The sequence below is a fragment of the Rhamphochromis longiceps genome, linkage group LG18 (genome assembly GCF_057381845.1).
Source record: "Rhamphochromis longiceps isolate RC_006_pf linkage group LG18, R_longiceps_female_GT1.1, whole genome shotgun sequence".
NCBI classification, from domain to species: domain Eukaryota; kingdom Metazoa; phylum Chordata; class Actinopteri; order Cichliformes; family Cichlidae; genus Rhamphochromis; species Rhamphochromis longiceps.
In genome coordinates, this window is record NC_140574.1 from 27,847,341 (window position 1) to 27,865,785 (window position 18,445).

Sequence of the window (18,445 nt, forward strand, 5' to 3'; positions counted from 1 at the left end):
TATATATATATATATATATATATATATATATATATATATATATATATATATATATATATATATATATATATATATATATGTACAGCCTCTGAGATCTTTGTTTTGTAATGCTGATTAACTTTAATGTTTGTAACCATTTTTAACACTAACCTAATGCTGTTTATTAGTTGTTACTGTTTTTTGCTGTGTTCCTCATGCCCCCCTCTGTTGCAGTAAGTTATATTAACTTCCAAGAGACTGGATCATCATCCAATGCTAATGTTTGACAGCAGCTATTTCAATAAACCTAATGTGAAATCCTTTGAATAGTCGTGTGCTTAGAGTAATTTCTATGCACAGTTTGTTTTGCTGAGCTGTATTTAGTCTTAGTTTTCACGTGTGCAGACGTACGTGGTGAAGTTTTACTGCATCGTTACACAAAGTGGATTTTAAAAGGGTTGTACTGATGGAAGAAGAGTGTTATAGTGGCCCAGGGAGACAGTTCCTGGAGGGAACATGGAGGGAAGGCTAGAAACAGACATGGGCCAAATCCTAGTTTCCTGTTACAAACTTGGAGCTGCCATGGTCAAAGGAGCTTGCAAAGAAAAGCGTCTGGACTTCTTTAAGTTGCTTGAAGACGTTTCACCTCTCATCCGAGAAGCTTCTTCAGTTCTAAGGTCAAATGGTGGAGAGTCCCAGATATAAACCTAGTGGGAGTATCCCCCCACAGAGGGACAAAAGGACCCCCTGATGATCCTCTAATCCCCTGAGCCAAGGTGTGAAACTGGGTGTGGGTCCCAATCAGCCAGAGTTTCGGGTGAGTTCATTGTGAAACCTGGCCCCACCTTATCATGCGAATAAGCAAGATAATAAGCAACTTAAAGAAGTCCAGATGCTTTTCTTTGCAAGCTCCTTTGACTATGATGACCTGGATGACTGAGAACCTTCACAGACATATTGGAGCTGCCATATTAATACTTTTTTAAAAACAATGGTTCCATTGTCTGATGTGAATGCGTGTTTTCACAGTGATGAAACCACAGCATTTGGAGCTCTTTGAACTCACTTAACTCATTGTTTTTGACCTTATGATGCATGTCTTCAGTGTTTTAGCCAAACCATAAGTAGATGTTCTTGAAGAGTACTGGCCACACACTAGACATGGATAGCAGCTATTTAGTGAACAAGGAAGAGCTTAGCATCCAAAGAGCTGATCATGTATGATTTCCTAAAGATGCTAGTTTGTGCTAAAAGAACAGACACTGAACAAGTTACCAGAAACACATCACCCAGTGTGTCTCTGTGTTTTCTTCTCTTTCCCCTCACTGCCAACATTTGTGATGGATAGGTGCCCCTGCCTGGGCCACATTGAGCTGGAGGTTTCTTCCTGTTAAAAGGGAGTTTTTCCTTCCCACTTTCGCCAAGTGCTTGCTTATAGGAGGTTTGCGTGATTGTTGGGCTTATATTACTGTTGGTTCTTTACCTTACAATATGAAGCCCTTTGAGATTATTTATATAGCACCACTTCCCATCAACAAATTTGTATATAACTCTATAGCTAACAAATCCCCATAACCATTTACAGAGAGATAGTAATGTTGTAGTAGCAATGTACACAGAGACCCCACCCAAGCAGCTCGAATGTAAGGTTTTTGTTAAGTTTCAAATGGAATTGCCACTGTGGTGTCATGGAATAATAACGTAAGCTGCTCTCAATAGATGTGCTCTCTGTTTTAAAAATCAACCTTTTCATTTTCCTGGAACAGCAAAGATCACAATGAAACATTCACAAATGTTTTTAATTTATTTTATATTGAATGACATTTCAGGAATTCTATTTCCTCCACACACGATCAGCTGCAGAAAATAAATAATGGAAATACCAAGTACCCTTCAGGCTTCAGAAGAAGGTCTCGTCCTGTTGCATCTGGGGACATCCTGACATCAAGCTTGTAATCACATACTGGAACTTTTTTTTTTTAAACAACATGATTAACTGGATTTTTCCACACGTCCCAGTTTTGGTCTGTTTTTTTGTTGTTTTTTTTTGTTGCAAGGAATGTTTTCAGTCTTACATGTGCAGGAGGCTAGTCATCAACAAAGTATTATGGAAAGAGCGCCTCACTTGAAGTTTCCACTGTAAACCTGCTTTTGATTAGGTGGGCTTCTACACAACACGGAAACTAAAAGGCAGATCCCACAGGGCCATTAAACAACAGACACGAGTGACGGCATCTTGAGGTTTGTCATTTATTTCAGTTTGAAACAATTCAAACGTTAATTGACCATAACTCTAGCAAATGCATCTCGATATTAAGGCAGATATCGATTTAACATATTACTTTATATGATTGAAACAGATGCACAGCAAAAGCAATGGGGGAGCGGGGGGAGAGAGAAAGGGTGTAGCAGGGCGAAGAGTTCAACATAATATTTTATCGAGAAAACAGAAACAAATAGCAAAAACACATCAAGTTCATAATATACTGAAGATGGGAAAGAACACAGCTATGTTAAGTATGAAATACCTTCAATAAACTTGGACAACACTAAACGAATCCTTCAAAATAAATGCGAAAACAAGATCACAAGGTCAAAGTTTAGTATTAAAAAACAATCTATGAGCTCAAGTGCATAAAAAGGTACATTTTATTGCAAGAGCTCGTGGTACTGTAAACTTTACACTTGTAGCTCTAGAAGTTACCGTCCAGATCACGCATGCAAAGACAGAGATGGGTTCGGTTACAGGAAATCCTGCAAGACAAAGTTGATCACTTTTCTTGCACATTTTCACGCCAAAAGGAATAAACACAGGAAATCAATTAGTTTGAAGGCATCTAAATAGTCTGAAGCAGAGAATCGACATAATAGACAAACAGACAACACACGAGTGAACAGAAAAGACAAACTGATGTCAGTAACTGGGTGGTGGTTGGGGTGTCATTGGAAAAGGTTAGATTTTTGAGAATTCACAGTGTTCTCATGTGCACTGAAATGAAAACCTGCATTAGCCTGGATGTTTCCCACCCTAATCCTCAATCCAATGCTATAGTATGCGTTTAATAAAGCTTCCTAATATATGTATGGCAGAAGATTTTGTACTTTGCAGCTACATAGAAGGTGAGATTTGTTTAGAGATGAAGGAGACTTCAATTAATTTCTTAGATTAAAATCTGACAGGCTGTCTATTCTAACCACAAAATCGGTCCACGCTGAAAGAACTGTGTAACCTGAAGTCTTAATGTACAGCTGAGCCACCAAGATAAATTCAAACCATACATACTCGGATGACAGACTCATACTCCACGTGGTTAATTTAAAACACCCACCTCAAACACGAGGCTCTTTTTCTGCGTGATTCTTTTAAACAGGAAGTAGTGATATATAAGTGATGGAAAAGGAAGTGTGCAAACAGCAGTGTCTGTTCGACCGACTGACATACTCCCGACAAATAAAAAGGTGCTCATCCACTTCCACCTCTCGCTCACTCTCCGTTTCCTGTCACTAGTCAGTCCTCTCACGTCTGTGCTTTTTCATTTCAGGGTATGGAACAGTATCCTCCGCACGCCCCAGGCCTGGCATGCTCCTGGTCTCCCAGCCGAACTTTCTGACCCTGGTTTTCGCTCTCCCAGAGCCCCGGAGTCTGGAGGATCTTTTCTACCAACTCCTCAAAGGCACATTGGACGCCATCTTTGGTCTTTGCACTGGCCTCTGTGTAAGGGAAGAATTTAAGAGATCAGTAAATAAAGTAAATGTGAGCATTTTCCAGCATGCTACCAAAACTAAACATATCAGTCAGCTGACAAACATGACTAATAAAGTATAAAATGACTTCATAAAAGCAGAAGTCATCCATCAGGATGAAGACATCCTTGCTGCAGATGAAAGCTTCAGATTCTTCTTGCCCTGCCCTTTTCAAAACCCCTTATTGGCCGTTCTAAAATGGAAACTCTGCACAAACCTTAACCTAATTTACCAGAGAGGGCCAGATTGGAGAGGAGAATCAGGAACACGTGCGGACATGGATTTGATAAATGAAAGCTGGCTAGATTTTAATCATAATGCAGCTCGTCTGAGTGGCCGCGTCTCTCAACAGCAGAGACTCAGAAATGCGCGAGCAGTATAAACAGCACAGCTCATCTCATCTGAACTACACGCATGACTAACTCAATGATGTCTTGGCTTGTTCCAGCTGTGCACTAACAGTCCTGACTTTTAAGCAGCACTACGGTAAATTCTAATAGCTTTAAGTTACATTTTATGCCTCTCTTACTTTAAACGAGCATGACGTTACTCGAACACAGAAACTCACCGATAAAAAGCATAGAGTGTTTCCGAGCAAACTTCAGCCCCTCGTTTCTGTCCACTTCGCGGTCGTCCTGAATATTAAAAAATAAATAAATAAACATTTGTCATTTGCCCGAATGGTGAGGGAGAATTGTGTACGCATCATAAAAGTACAACACAAGACAAGCAACACTCATTAAAATGCACTATTCTAAGGAGCTCGGAAAGAAAAGCGTCTGGACTTCTTTAAGTTTCCTTGAAGACGTTTCACCTCTCATCCGAGAAGCTTCTTCAGTTCTAAGGGGTAATTGGTGAAGAGTCCCAGATTTTAAGCCCTATGGGAGTGTCTCCAAGAGGTATAATGCCCTCCGCTATCTTATGTGAAGTGGTCACATGACTGCATCATATGACTAACATGCATCATCGTTTTCAAAAGTCTGCGTTTTTGCTGTCCACACTGATCCGCGAAAGCTCTGTTTTGAAATGTATGCGTTTTTGAGAGCATTTTCAAAACGCTGCGTTTTCCATCAGCGAAAACGTTGTCTCAGTGTGGACGGGAGGCCGAAACGGAGAGAAAACGATGCGTTTTCAAACGACAACGCATTAGTGTGGACGTAGCCTTACTGAGGTCAGAAGGCCAGGATGTGAGGGGGCGTTAAGGTGTCTGGGAAGGGATCTCCAAACTGGATTATAGATGGCAGACAGTTGGTGCCGTAAGCCACCACCCTTTGTTCAAAGATGGTCGTTCACAGTGGACATAGATGGCTTCTTTCACACTTTCAAACAATATGTCTTCTCTGTCCAATATGTGAACATTGGCATCCTCGAAAGAGTGACATTTGTCTTTTAGATGGAGATTGACAGCTGAGTCTTGTCCCATCGAGGTGGCTCTTCTATGTTGTGCCATGCGTTCATGAAGTGGCTGTTTGGTTTCTCCAATGTAAAGGTTTGAGCATTCCTCGCTGTTCTGTGCAGCATATATTACGTTGTTAAGTATGTGTTTGGAAGTTTTGTGTTTGGGATGAACCAGTTTTTGTCTGAGTGTGTGGCTGGGTCTGAAGAACACTGGGATGTCGTGGGAAATCTCCACCATCTGCTCTTAGAACTGAAAAAGGTTTTCAGACGAGAGGTGAAACGTCTTCGAGGAAACTTTAAAAAGTCCAGACGCTTTTCTTTCCCAGCTCCTTAGACTATGATGACCTGGATGACTGAGAACCTTCACAGACAAAATGCACTATTAACCCTTTAAGACCTACCATAGAACCAAGCCCGCCAGAGCTTATATTATATTTTTACATGCTGTGGAGCCATTTTTGGGAGCATTTCAAGTTGCTATACATCAATACAACCATTATAGCCCAGATTTTAATCATATGTATTCATTAAGTGCATAGTAATTACATAAATTGCAAAAAAGTGCAATAAACTACAAAAAAATTGAAAATCGTTTTTGATTTTTTAACATATATTTGTAGTTAGAGAAATTTAAGAGGCTTATCCCTCAAAACTGTAAATACAAAAAAGTTGCACAAAATAGTTTCCCACCACAGGAAATTTATTTTGAGTGTCTTCATAGTTTTATTTTTGAAATACACCAATTTTTATACACTGCAGGAAAAACGAAAATAAATATTATACTGCAAATTTGCAAAAAAGCAGCATATGCATCAAAATAAACTATTTCAAGCAGTGCAATATGAGTCCTAAGCATCCCAGAAACGACACAGAAAGTCATAAAGTCAAAGATAACTTTTAAAAAGAGCAGTATAGGCCCTGAGGCCCTGATCGCAAAAAAGACTACATTTCCGCGAAAATGACGTCACTTCCGGTTTCGGGCAGGTAATGGCGGAAATGCAAAAGTTCGCGCTGACGTCTATTCCAACGTAGGAAGTGTTTTGAACAGCTGATCGGATCGGTAAAGCGTGTTTCTGGAATATTATGTTTTTGTTCCTGCAAGCGCTTTTTATGCAGTTTTTGCAAAGCTTTATGTGGAAGGAAACCGTGACCTAGGACAAGCTGATGGCATCAGATGTAAGTACAACTCCTCCGGTTTCATATGCAAAAAAAATTTTTGCGCTAGCTTACGTGATTGCAGTGCTACTGGGATTTAAAAATAGTTACGCATAACAGAGCGTTCCCGCTCCGATCGGCTCTAAAGGGTTAAACAATATAGGATGAACTGGATTCATAAAACCAGAGCGCAATGTAAAAGGATTTGTAAAAGTGACTCACTTTATCAATTTTGTTCCCAACCAGCATTTTCACTATGTCGTTGCGTGTTGTGTAGGTCTCCAGTTCGTTCAGCCAGTTTTCGAGCTTCGTAAACGTGTCACGCTTTGTGACATCATACACTGAAAAAAGAAAGACGTGACGAGTAAGAAGGAGCTGGAGAAAATCATTACATTACTATAACAGCACTGACAGAAATGCAACTGCCAGTATCGGTCTGTTTTGATCTTGATTTATGTTGCAGAACAGGTAATTACCAAGTATGACTCCCTGTGCGCCGCGGTAATAGCTGGGTGTCAGAGTGCGAAACCGTTCCTGTCCAGCTGTGTCCTACGAAAATAAAAGCGGCAAAAGATTTCTGATACCAAACTTTTAAGGCCAGTGGCACAGCAGCCAATTCCCAGCATCCGACCTCACAGACCATGTGTTTCTGATAAGTTCCACTCGGACAGTCACAATGTGAGCTTGCTGTTGCCTCAGGAACAATTAATCTTTTTTTTTTTCTATCAAGTTTGACTGGAAAACAGCACTATTAATATAAAGTGATGGACCACAATAAAACTGTCTAATACTCTTTAAATCCCTGATCTGCTGCCATTCCACCTTTGACCCCGTGTGTGTCTTCTAGTTGTGAAGGTTGACAACAAAGCCTTTAGGTCCCAGTGATTGCAGGACAGGGTCCATATGGATTCTGGCAGATGCTCAATCTGATTGGGATGTGAATAGTTTGGAGACCAAGTCTCAGAGCTGGTTCTGATCTTTTTTTCTGTGTCTTTTTTCCCATTTGTGGCATGGCCTGATGTGTTGCTGCCATTGGGAGAAAGAGTTGGAGTCATACAGGGAATGGGACAATGGTACCCTAGGTGTTTTGTGTTACAGTAACGTCTATGTGAATGCCCGGGACAACGCTTTCCAAGAACACTGCATTATTTTTAACAACAGATGCAATATAAACCTTACTTTTCCCCTCATCACATAAAAACAGAGGCCATTAGGTTTTTCCAATTTTTATAAACCTCCCACACATGTTCTTATTGAGACCAGATAAAATAATAATATCAATAATAATAACTTTTTAGAAAGAAATTTCAAGCACTTCTCTGTATGGGGCTTAGGTTATGGATTCATTGTGCATAGCATGGTTTTACTGGATACTGGGAATACCACCTACGTCCTTCAATTTTGGCTGTACCATGTCACCATCTTGTGGAGAAACGTTTTACTTCATCGTGTTCCCCCCCCCAAACATGAAATGTAGACAACAGGAATAAAAACTTCTGTCTTACCCATATGGCGAGCTTAGCTTTATTTCCATCGATTGCAAGTGTTTTTACTTTGAAGTCCACACCTGATCATTTATAAGAGACAAAAAAGAAAAAATCTTTAAGTTATAAGTTTAAAATCAATAGTAGTTTTCATATATGTGTGTGCGTGTGTGAGTGTGTAAAACCTATTGTGGCAGACTGCTCTGGATCGAAAGTATCCTCTGTGAACCTCAGGAGCAGACTGTAATAAAGATAAAATGGAAATGAGCAGTTCATCCAGTACAACAGGCTATTGTGAGCTAGCCGTAGCTTTGAACAGGTTTCCCTCGAGCAGGGCCACAGGATCGCAATAACTTTATGGTCTTGAAAATGCTAACAGCGCTTGACACCTTTCAGCAAAAAAAAATATTGGAAAGCTTTAAAACTGCAGGAGTAAAGGCCTTTAGACACAGGGCAAGGTGCAAAAAACAAAAAATTTAAACCTGCAACACAAAATTCCAAATTAAGTACCGGTACATGTTTTGAAGTAAGACGTACTCGTTGCCAAATGCAGCGGTCTGATTGATAAGATTTTTTTTTATTTGCAGCAAAAAAAAATTAATCCTATCAAATCAAATGGACAGTGTGAGCATCTGCATTAAGAATATGTGTAGCTCACGAAACATTCAAACAAATTTTCTACGTCTGTGTGTAAAGGAAGGCCCTTAAGATTAGCAATACTACAGGGTTGTTAGCAGCAAATACTTCAAGCAAACGGTTAGAAAAAGACCAAAAACACTTAAGTGGTTTCAATGTTAACTGGCGAGATTTCATTATATTTTTCAGTCTCTGTGTTCAAGAATTTGCATCCAGAGTCGCCATTTTCAACAGGTCAACTTATCTGATCAAAGTGATACGAGGTGATTTACAAAGAGGGAGCAGGGAATCAGTCAGGATGGAAATAGCTCAAACATTTTTAAGGAAGTATGTAAGCTTTTTCAAAGACTAATTTGTTTCAATTAAGTTGTAAATAAGTGCTGTAAATTTCAGGCAGTAATCTGAGATCAAAGTACGATCTGTGCCAACATGAGACCTATATAATATAATATAATCTAAAGCAGGGGTAGGCAACCTTTCTGATGATGAGTGCCATCTCAGAAGTCAATGTGCCATATGATTGCATTAGCAATAAATTTAATAACACTCTATATTAACAATTACACACTATATAGAACCACTTTATAGGATTATATTTGTTTGCAGATGTTGGCAGCTATCGGCGAATAGTTATCAGCTATTTTGAAACAAAAAAAGACACTTTTTTATCCATAACAAGACACAGGTCTCCGAGTGTCCAATATTCAGACGGCTACCTGAGGACACTCTTAATGTGAGAGAAAATCTGCTCACACAGATATGCAGAGCCAAATACTGTCAATAAGGCCTCTGCAATGTTCTGAAGACAGTTAAACTTGTCAGGATGATGTCCAGCAGGTGATAATGCAAGCTGCATGAACACGCACAGCTGTGGATTCCAGCTGCTTCGATGTTGCATTAACTGGCATTAACTCAGCCAGTTAATGCAAGACAAACCCAGCTGCTCATTAAAGCTTTCTGGTTTGATCAGAAAAGAAAACATTGGTCCATACACCTGAAAGTCCCAAAAAAGCATTGTGAATTCTGTCTCGAGTCTACGGATGTATCCGTGTAATTCCGCGGTGCTGATGCTGCGCTGAGCGGAAATCTCCTGAAGCTTTTGAAGTGTCGGAATGTGGAAAGCTAACAACGTCCCTCTCACCGGTAGGCTAAGTTATTTTTAGCCAATTACAAGTTGAATCTGGTAGTTGGGGTTGTTAGCTAAGATACCGTCATTAAGAAGCGGCACAACTAATGTGTCTATGCGAGCTAATTTGCAATGTGCAGTGCTGGCGCAGCCATTTATTTTTTATTGCACCTTCTCAGATTAATTCTCTGCGTGTCGTGCCCAGGGCTGGACAAAAAAAATCGGCTCGGGCATTTTGACTAGAGACCGGCCCACCAGGTATTACAGGAAAAGCCATAAAGCCTTTGAATGAAAACAGATGCTGTTGTGACAGTGATGTACAATCTTGTTGGTATATGTATGATTTCTATACATTTTACATCAGATAAAAACTTTGGTTTAAGATTCAGATAATTATTTATTAAAAGCTAGACATTTTAAATGCGAATAAGAAAGAAAAGTATTTCTTTGTGCCCCCCTTCCCTGCTAATGCCCTACCTGGCCCCCTGGCAAAACTTTGCTAGATCCGCCCCTGCACAGTTACCAGCTGTCAGCTACGTAAAAAAGGATCCTGGTGTTATTTGTCTCTCAGAAACAGTTCATAACTTCCCTTCAACTCATTCATGTCACCTAAAAGGTAAACCTGTTTCTCCATCACCTGTTCAGCTCTGATGATTCAGTAAGGACATCTCCTGGTTTCATCTTCATGTTTCCCTCATGTATCCAAACCGATATCATGACCAGCAGCTTTTACAGCTGTGGCTCCAGCAAACATCAGCTGATACTAGAAGGTAATATTAAATAAATTCTAACAACAGCTGATCAAGCTTAAACGTGCTGCTGTTGTTTAGCGCCACATCTGCCGGTTTCCTCTTTCTGGCGTAAAGAAACAAGAGAGAAAAGCCGATCAGCTGATCATTGATCAGTTGCATGATTGAAGTAGCAACAGGAGAGGGAGGGGAGAGAATGAGAGAAGAAGAGGCAGCTGTGCAGCAAAGACACAGAGTAACTCCAGCTTTGTGTCTTTTTCATTCTAGCTAAAGTCCAGGATAAACTGTGTTCCTTTTCAGCTCAATATGAAACACATAATATTTTCTCTGAATACGGGATGGTTGGCAACTCTACTAACCTTATGAATAAAATAAAGTTCACTATCAGTAACATCATAGCATCCACCCAGTTGTATAGAAACTCTGTCATGCTAGCTAGTGCACAGTACGAGTTATTGTAACTGACTGTAAAAAGTCAGCACAACGAAAATAAACTCCACCTAAACTTGGTTCATATCTGACCCAGATAGACTGCAGGTCATAACTTCTCACCTGAAGTTCAGTTCACCTGACACCTGACCGGTGGCCGCCTCGGGTCTCTCCTCCTCCTGCCTCCCCTTTCCTTCATCCACCTGCTGGCCTCCACCACTTGCTAATGTTACTGAATCTGTGGAAGCTCCGCCATAGCCACCAAACAACTGAGTTATTTTTACGCACCGGCCAGCATCTGGCCAGTCCACCACCTTTCATTGCTTATACCGTTACAAATAAAGAAATAAATAAAAATCATCGGCCCATAAAAACAAAAAATCACCATCGGCCCACTGAGCAAATGCCCGGTATGCCCGATGGCCAGTCCAGCTATGGTCGTGCCATCAGTTAACCCTTCACGTGCCTAGGGTTGCCGACCCCTGATCTAAAGGTAACATTACAAAAACAAAAATGAAAACATGGATTTTAACAGTAACTTAACTGACTTAAAATTGTTAGAAAATGATTTAAAGGACAAGTGGGCACATGCCAAAAGATTGTAAAGGCACCAGAATTTTAACTACTTTTCCCCCCAAACATGAGTACTTTGTACTTCATGATCTAATTGACAGACAAGCCTCTCGCTCTGCCAGGGGTGCAGTGGTAGGTTAAGGCCACCTGCAGTTTCTCGTTGTGTTTTGAAGAGAAGCTTCTGTGCAACTGTAATGGTATTTTAGTGCACACTGGCCTACGCATGTTTACCTGACAGACATAACACCTTTTGTGCCCAGAGTATCATCAGCCCTGCGTCATTCACAGCCTGTTCAAACAACCGTTTACTAATAGAACTTGTGCACTTTCCTCATCTCTCCTGTTAGTCTGCAGCTCTGTCTCGTTCACAGTGTCAGCTGATTAACACCTGCTGCTCATTGAGCCCATGTTAACTAGCAATCATTGCATTTTAGCACTGGCAGCTTCATACTTAATAGGAGGTAACAGTCTGGCATTGCTTTGCGCATAATAAGGTTAAGGCACTTTATTTTCACTTTTGCATTAGTTATTTCCAGGAGACAATAAAAAAGGGCTGTATATTTAAGGAAGTAACCCGAGAATAGCACCTTTAGAGGAGTATAAAATATGATAATCTGGCACATAGTGTGCCTGCTAGCTGTGACTTCTTATCATATCATACTGTGATAATGACCATGTAAATCTTTTACATGATATAAGAACATCAACACCATTTCTCTGCCATGTGTTTACGTCTCCTAGTGCACGCCAAGATATGTATGAGAGCAAGGGCTGCATGTCAGCCTCTGAACCTTAAAAAAATAAATTAAAAAAAAAACAGTGCTTAGCAAATATGCAAGAAAACGACTTTCCTTAAGGTGGAAACAATAAACTTGTTATAAATAAACTTGTACCACAGTACAATCAGGGCCATATTCTACAAATATGGTGTCATCCTGTTATCTAGACATCTAAACATAAGTGATAGTGATAAATGGTCACACAAAGCTGACTATCAACTCACTAAGTTCACATGAAAGGCATGGTACTGACCTATCGCAAAGGGGCGTTTCACGGATCATACGACTCTTCTTCCACAGAAAATTATCTCAAAGCGTCAGCTACTCCAGTAATGTTATAAAATGGTGATAAAAACCTCTAAAGATCATAAAAATATACTAGTAAAATGCAGCACTGTTGCAAAAAGGAGAAGATGAATGTCCCATAAAATTATTTAGTGTTATCATCATCATCATCATTTCTTTATATAGCACTTTAAAAACACACCTGGTAGACCAAAGTGCTGTACAATACAAATATAGATATAGTAATAAAATAAAAGAAACCAGACATAGCAACAAAATTAATAAAAATGTCAGTTACGCACAGAGTTAAAAGCCAGGGAATAAAAATAGGTTTTTAATAAGGACTTAAAACTGGCACTGATGTAGCCTGTCTAATATGGAGAGGTGGTTATTCCAAAGCATCGGCGCTGCAACAGCGAACGCTCGGTCTCCTCTAAGTTTCAGCCGTGACTTTGGGACCGAAAGCAACAACTGCTCAGCTGACCGAAGGGAACAAATGGGGAAGTGGGGCTTCAACAAGTCAGACAAATAAACAGGTGCCAGACCATTTAGAGATTTAAAAACCAATAAAAGGACTTTAAAACGGATCCTAAATTCAATTGGAAGCCAGTGTAGAGAGGCCAAAATCGGAGTGATGTGGTCAAATTTCCCTCTGCCAGTTAAAAATCGTGCCGCAGCATTTTGCACTAGTTGCAAGCGTGACAAAGTGCCCTGCCCAACCCCTATTAAAAGAGAATTGCAATAATCTAAACATGAAGTAATAAAGGCATGAATAACACTGAAAGGGCTTAACCTTCGTTAAACGTCTGAGGTGATAGGATGCTGATTTTACCACCCCGTTTACGTGGTCATCAAAGGTAAGTGCAGAATCAATTTTTACTCCGAGATTTGTGATCGAATTCTTTAGTTGGGAAGTCAAAGCTCCAAGATCAACATCTGGAGCGTGAGAAAAAACGATTTGGGCCAAATAAGATCGCTTCTGTCTTCCGATCATTAAAATTTAAAAGGTTTTTTGCAATCCATGCTTTAACATCGCTAAGGCAGTCAAGCAGAGGTCGACTTGGGAGACTATCAGAATGACTAAAAGGTAAATAAAGCTGGCAGTCATCTGCATATAGATGGAATGACACTTTATGTTTTCGGAAAATCGCACCAAGAGGCAAAAGGTACAGTGAAAACAATAATGGCCCAAGAATAGATCCCTGAGGCACACCCCAAAGCAGAGGAGCCACAGAGGATGAAGCGGATCCCAACTTAACACAAAAGGTCCTATTTGAAAGATAGGACTTAAACCACACAAGTGCCGAACCAAAAATTCCCACACAGTGCTGTAAGCGGGAGATCAGCAAATCGTGATCCACTGTGTCAAATGCAGCAGTCATGTCCAACAGGACCAGCACTGCATATTTACCACGGCCTGTCGCTATCAGACCGTGGTAAAAATGTGGTAAAAATCTATTTAAATATTAAGGTTTAAAGTCCCACACCATAACAAAGGAAACGTGGAAATTGCTTCCGCTTGTCGCAGACCAAAGAGAAATTCATTTTATTGACTGAACAGGTATTCTCAGTGTGTGTTCTGTGTTTCCAGCAGTGTGAAACAGACTAATCAGCAGATTAGAATTATGTAGAACAACATTTCTAAATCACCAAATTAAAACACGGACAGTTCCCTAACAATGCGACGCACAGTTTGCATTTTGCAATTTTGATTTTACTAAGATATGGCTTAACAATGGCTTACATCATTTTCTTAGGGTTTATTAAAGTATTCTGATTCTGAACAACTTGCACATATAAGATAGATTCCCCCAGCAGAGACTGCCGTGAATAAAAAACTCTGTGAAAACATGGCGCTTCCAGATGATTTTGAACATTACCTGCTCCCAACAGTTTTAGTTTGTATTCTTTCAGCTGCAGACTAAGTGCTGTTTATGGTTTGAGAGTAAAGCTTAAATACAAAAACAGAATTCAAAATTAGTACAAATTTGATATGAGGTCAGCGAGTACCGAGTCAGTGTCTTGCTATTGTTTATAAAACAACAAAGCTGTTGTAAAATTGTTTGCTGCTAACAGGAGAAAAAACATTAAGGAATAAAGTCACATTTAAAAATCTATATTATTTAATATTTATTTATTATTTACTCCTACTGTTCGGGCAGAGAGGTTGGTGGGTCCTTTGGGAATGGTGACGCTATTTTCTGGAGAATTGATTATTCAGCAACTGGTTAAAAAGCCTGACCCAAGACACCCAAGTCATCTCTGGTAGAAAACATTTTTTTCTTTTAATATGTGACCATATTGTGCAGCTCCTGAAGAGCTACAAAGGCAAACACTGCCCAGCCCTAGTTTTGTGCTTACATTTGCTACTGCTTATCAGTGACAGCGGTTTGTTGGAAAAAGATGGCCTTCCATTTACTTTACAACCATCAATAAAACGTTCAGAATTTCTTTGGAATCTATGTCGTCAGAGATTTCATTGTTGCCCACCCCTACTGCTAGCTGCAAGCTAATGACACAGTGGATGCATTTTCCAAGAAGTTTAATTGTTTTGTTTGAGTTTTTGTTTTTTTTTTTATCAAATCATGGATCTATACATGATGTGCTGTTGAACTTATTTGGATACATCTGAATACATTAAATACTCTGACATGTTTTTAGAAGCAAATTCATAATCATAAGATTATAATTCTGGGCAATTTAGAGTTTATACTGACCAGTAGGTGCTGGCTAAACTGGGGCTATGTGCAGTGCTGTGGTGCTGTTTACAGTAATGGGTGCTGGACTGGTGCAGGGCAGACTGTGCTAGGTTAGCTCCCGAGTAAAAACACAGATATCATCAGAGAGAAACACGTAATTGAACTGTTAGTTCCTGAGAGTGTTGAAAGTATGGCCTCCTGGTGAAAATCTTGTAAAACCTTACTTGTGTGCATAGTCAGGTGATTTAAAAAAAATCTGATTTAACTTAATATTATGTACTTGAATCGTTTTTTTTTTTTAAATTGAAATTAATTGAAATAACACTCAAAAAATGGAGTGCTCATTTGCATTTCAATGCAGCTGCTGTATAATAGGGTTTGGTTCTCAAAGGAGATATCACTTTGGATTTGAGCTGATCAACACTTGCAAATTCCGCATTTATACTGGCTAGAGGCTGGAAGCAGACAAGGCTCCTGTAACGTGGGCCTTTATATTGTAGAATACAGTTGGTTAAATTCACAAAGGGAAAAAACTAAACAAAAAAATCCAAACCTGCAATAGGACAGGTCAGCTGATCCCAGGCTGTACACAAAGAAAGCCTTCTGAAGCTCAGAGTAGACATTATTATGTAAGATATTTGTAGTTTTCCCCTAACCTGCCAAATCTCACTGCAACCCCCGAGCATATGTCTTTTTTTAAACTTCAAATCTACTTCTAAAATGTTCAGAAATGTGTCTAATCTGTTACCAGGAACATCTGAAGTTTGTGAATACAGGCTGAAATGTTGGCATCAACAGACACCATGAAAACCAGTTAAGCTGGAACACTGGGCAGCGAGAAAGAAACTTACACAACAATGTCAACATTCACAACAGGCTAGCTGCTAAGCTCGCTAAAACACAGACAAACCTGGACTTTCCGACGCCACTTTCACCAATTATCAACAGCTTCAGAGTCGTCAACACATCGTCGTCCATATTTGTCTTGGAGTTAGTTTACCTTTGACTCTGAATTAACTAAAAACGATTTTACAGATATTTTTTTACTGTGTTTTAGGATAGCAGGCGGCTATCAGTTCCGATGATAGTCTACTGCTCACGCAACTTCCGGCCAAAGTGCGACGCGCGACGTCACCGGTGTTCGCGAGATTTGAAAATGAAACACAAAAAAATATTATTATTATGTTGATACTAAATTATTTAGTTTTTAAGTATGAAGATTCTCTAACAATTATTTAAAGTGGCAAAGAACTTGTATAAAATATATTAGCTCTCCTGATAAAGGTTCTAATTTCCTTGTATTATGCTATGAAAATGTTGCAGCAGTTTATTGAAATATGCAAGCATACATGGAAATACAGAAAATATATATATATATATATATATATATATATATATATATATATATATATATATATATATACACACATATATATATATATATATATATATATATATATATATATATATATATATATATATATATATATATATATATATATATATATATATGGAGGAATTGGGGATAATTGATGTTTGGAGAGAGTTACATCCTAAAAGCAGGGACTATACCCACTACTCCTGCCCCCATAGGACCTATACTCTAGAATAGACTATTTCTTTATGTTCAGTAATGATTGTACTAGAGTAAAGGGATGTCAAATTAAAACGATAGATCTTTCAGATCATAGCTCTATTTCACTGTCTTTGAGTTTAGAGAAGAAAGCAAGGAAGGTGCTGTGGAAACTGAATTCAACCATATTAAACGATCCCATACTAAAACAAAAGTTAAGAGAAGAAATAAAGGATTTTCTTGAATTAAATGATACCGGGGAAGTGTCGCAAATCATATTATGGGATTCCTTAAAGGCAGTAATGAGAGGAAAAATAATTTCAATGACCTCCCATCTGAAAAAGATAAAGCTTCAAAAATTTGTCAACCTTCAGGCAAAGTTAAAACAACTACAACGGGAAGATGGATACAAAAGTAATTCTGAGAAAAAAAAAAAGAAATAAAAAAAATACAGGTCGAAATTGATGAAATTTATACACAAGAAACTCAAAAGAAAATTATTTTTTTTAAAGCAGAAATATTATGAGATAGGAAGCAAATCCTCTAAAGTCTTAGCCTATAAACTGCGTAAACAGAGATTGGAAAACACAATTTTTAAAATAAAAAATCCTCAAACAAGGATAATGGAAAATCAATTAGAGAAAATTCAAGAGAGCTTAGAGTCGTTCTATAAAGAACTGTATACCCAACCACAAACAACGGATGAAATAAAAATTGATAATTTTTTGAACAAATTAAAACTACCAATTTTAACGAATCTCCAAAACGAAAGTTTACTCCAACCAATAACAACCAAAGAACTTCACCTGGCAATATCTAAATTAAAAGTAGGTAAGACCCCGGGTTCGGATGGGTACACTGCAGAGTGGTATAAAAACCTTGAAGAGGACTTGCTTCCTACTCTATTGAATACATTCAACTGGATCATGCAAAAGGGTAAATTACCCCCCTCATGGAAGGAAGCAGTTATTTCCACCATTCCCAAAGAGGGTAAAGATAGGACAGAATGTAGCAGTTATCGACCCATTAGTGTATTAAATTTGCATTATAAACTATTTACAGCAAAGATTAGAAAAAATCTTACCTGACATAATAGACCTGGATCAGTGCAGTTTCATTCAACAAAGGCAAACAATGGACAACATAAGGCGTTCCCTACATGTTATTGAACAAATAAACAGAGATGGGGTCCAGGCAATGTTGGTGGGACTGGACGCTGAGAAAGCCTTTGATTCAGTCAGATGGCTTTTTCTTTATAAGGTACTGAAGACTTTTGGTTTTCACAATAAATTTATTTTAATAATACAATCCCTTTACGATAAACCAAGGGCTCGCGTGAAAGTCAATGGAGATTTATCTGAATCATTTACTCTAGAAAGAGGGACCAGGCAGGGTTGTCCAGTCTCACCACTTTTATTTGCACTTTATATTGAGCCCCTTGGTCAGTTTATAAGAAACAATACCAAAATTAAAAGTATTGTAGTTGCTGGGGAAGAACAAAAAGTTGCAATGTTTGCAGATGATGTCTTGGTCTTTTTGAAGGAACCCGAAGAATCATTTGAGGAGTTGATGTCCTCTCTATCTGTTTTTGGGGAATTGTCAGGTTATAAATTAAACCTAAACAAAACACAGGTAATGACACTAAACTATACAGCATCTAACACTTTACGAGATAATTATAATATAAATTGGGAAGCTGAAACACTTAAATACTTGGGAATAATTCTAACTAAGAATATTTCTAATCTATCACAAGTAAATTATGGTCCCTTGTCACAGGCCATAAAATTTGATTTAGATAGGTGGAATTTGGTGCCTTTCTTAAATTTAAACTCA

At 38.8% G+C, this 18,445-nt stretch overlaps 1 protein-coding gene across 1 annotated transcript; it reads right to left on the reverse strand.

The window, feature by feature from the left end:
* Nucleotides 1-2,210: 2,210 nt before the first annotated feature.
* Nucleotides 2,211-16,142, reverse strand: rab18b (RAB18B, member RAS oncogene family). The gene is made up of 7 exons (XM_085388766.1): nt 15,947-16,142; nt 7,946-8,001; nt 7,782-7,843; nt 6,753-6,825; nt 6,499-6,617; nt 4,292-4,358; nt 2,211-3,690 (listed from the first exon to the last, which is right to left on the reverse strand). The coding sequence occupies exons 1-7, from the start codon at nt 16,012-16,014 to the stop codon at nt 3,518-3,520; spliced, it is 618 nt and encodes a 205-aa protein (XP_085244892.1). The 5' UTR covers nt 16,015-16,142; the 3' UTR covers nt 2,211-3,517.
* Nucleotides 16,143-18,445: the final 2,303 nt, after the last annotated feature.

What these genes read in the sequence shown, in the direction of transcription:
- rab18b (XM_085388766.1), bottom strand. Translation starts at nt 16,014, where the DNA reads ATGGACGACGATGTGTTGACGACTCTGAAGCTGTTGATAATTGGTGAA. An exon ending in AGTGGCGTCGGAAAGTCCAG is followed by an intron (nt 8,002 to 15,946) that starts GTTTGTCTGTGT and finishes TCTTTATTACAG; the next exon opens with TCTGCTCCTGAGGTTCACAG. An exon ending in ACACTCTATGCTTTTTATCG is followed by an intron (nt 3,691 to 4,291) that starts GTGAGTTTCTGT and finishes TCCCTTACACAG; the next exon opens with AGGCCAGTGCAAAGACCAAA.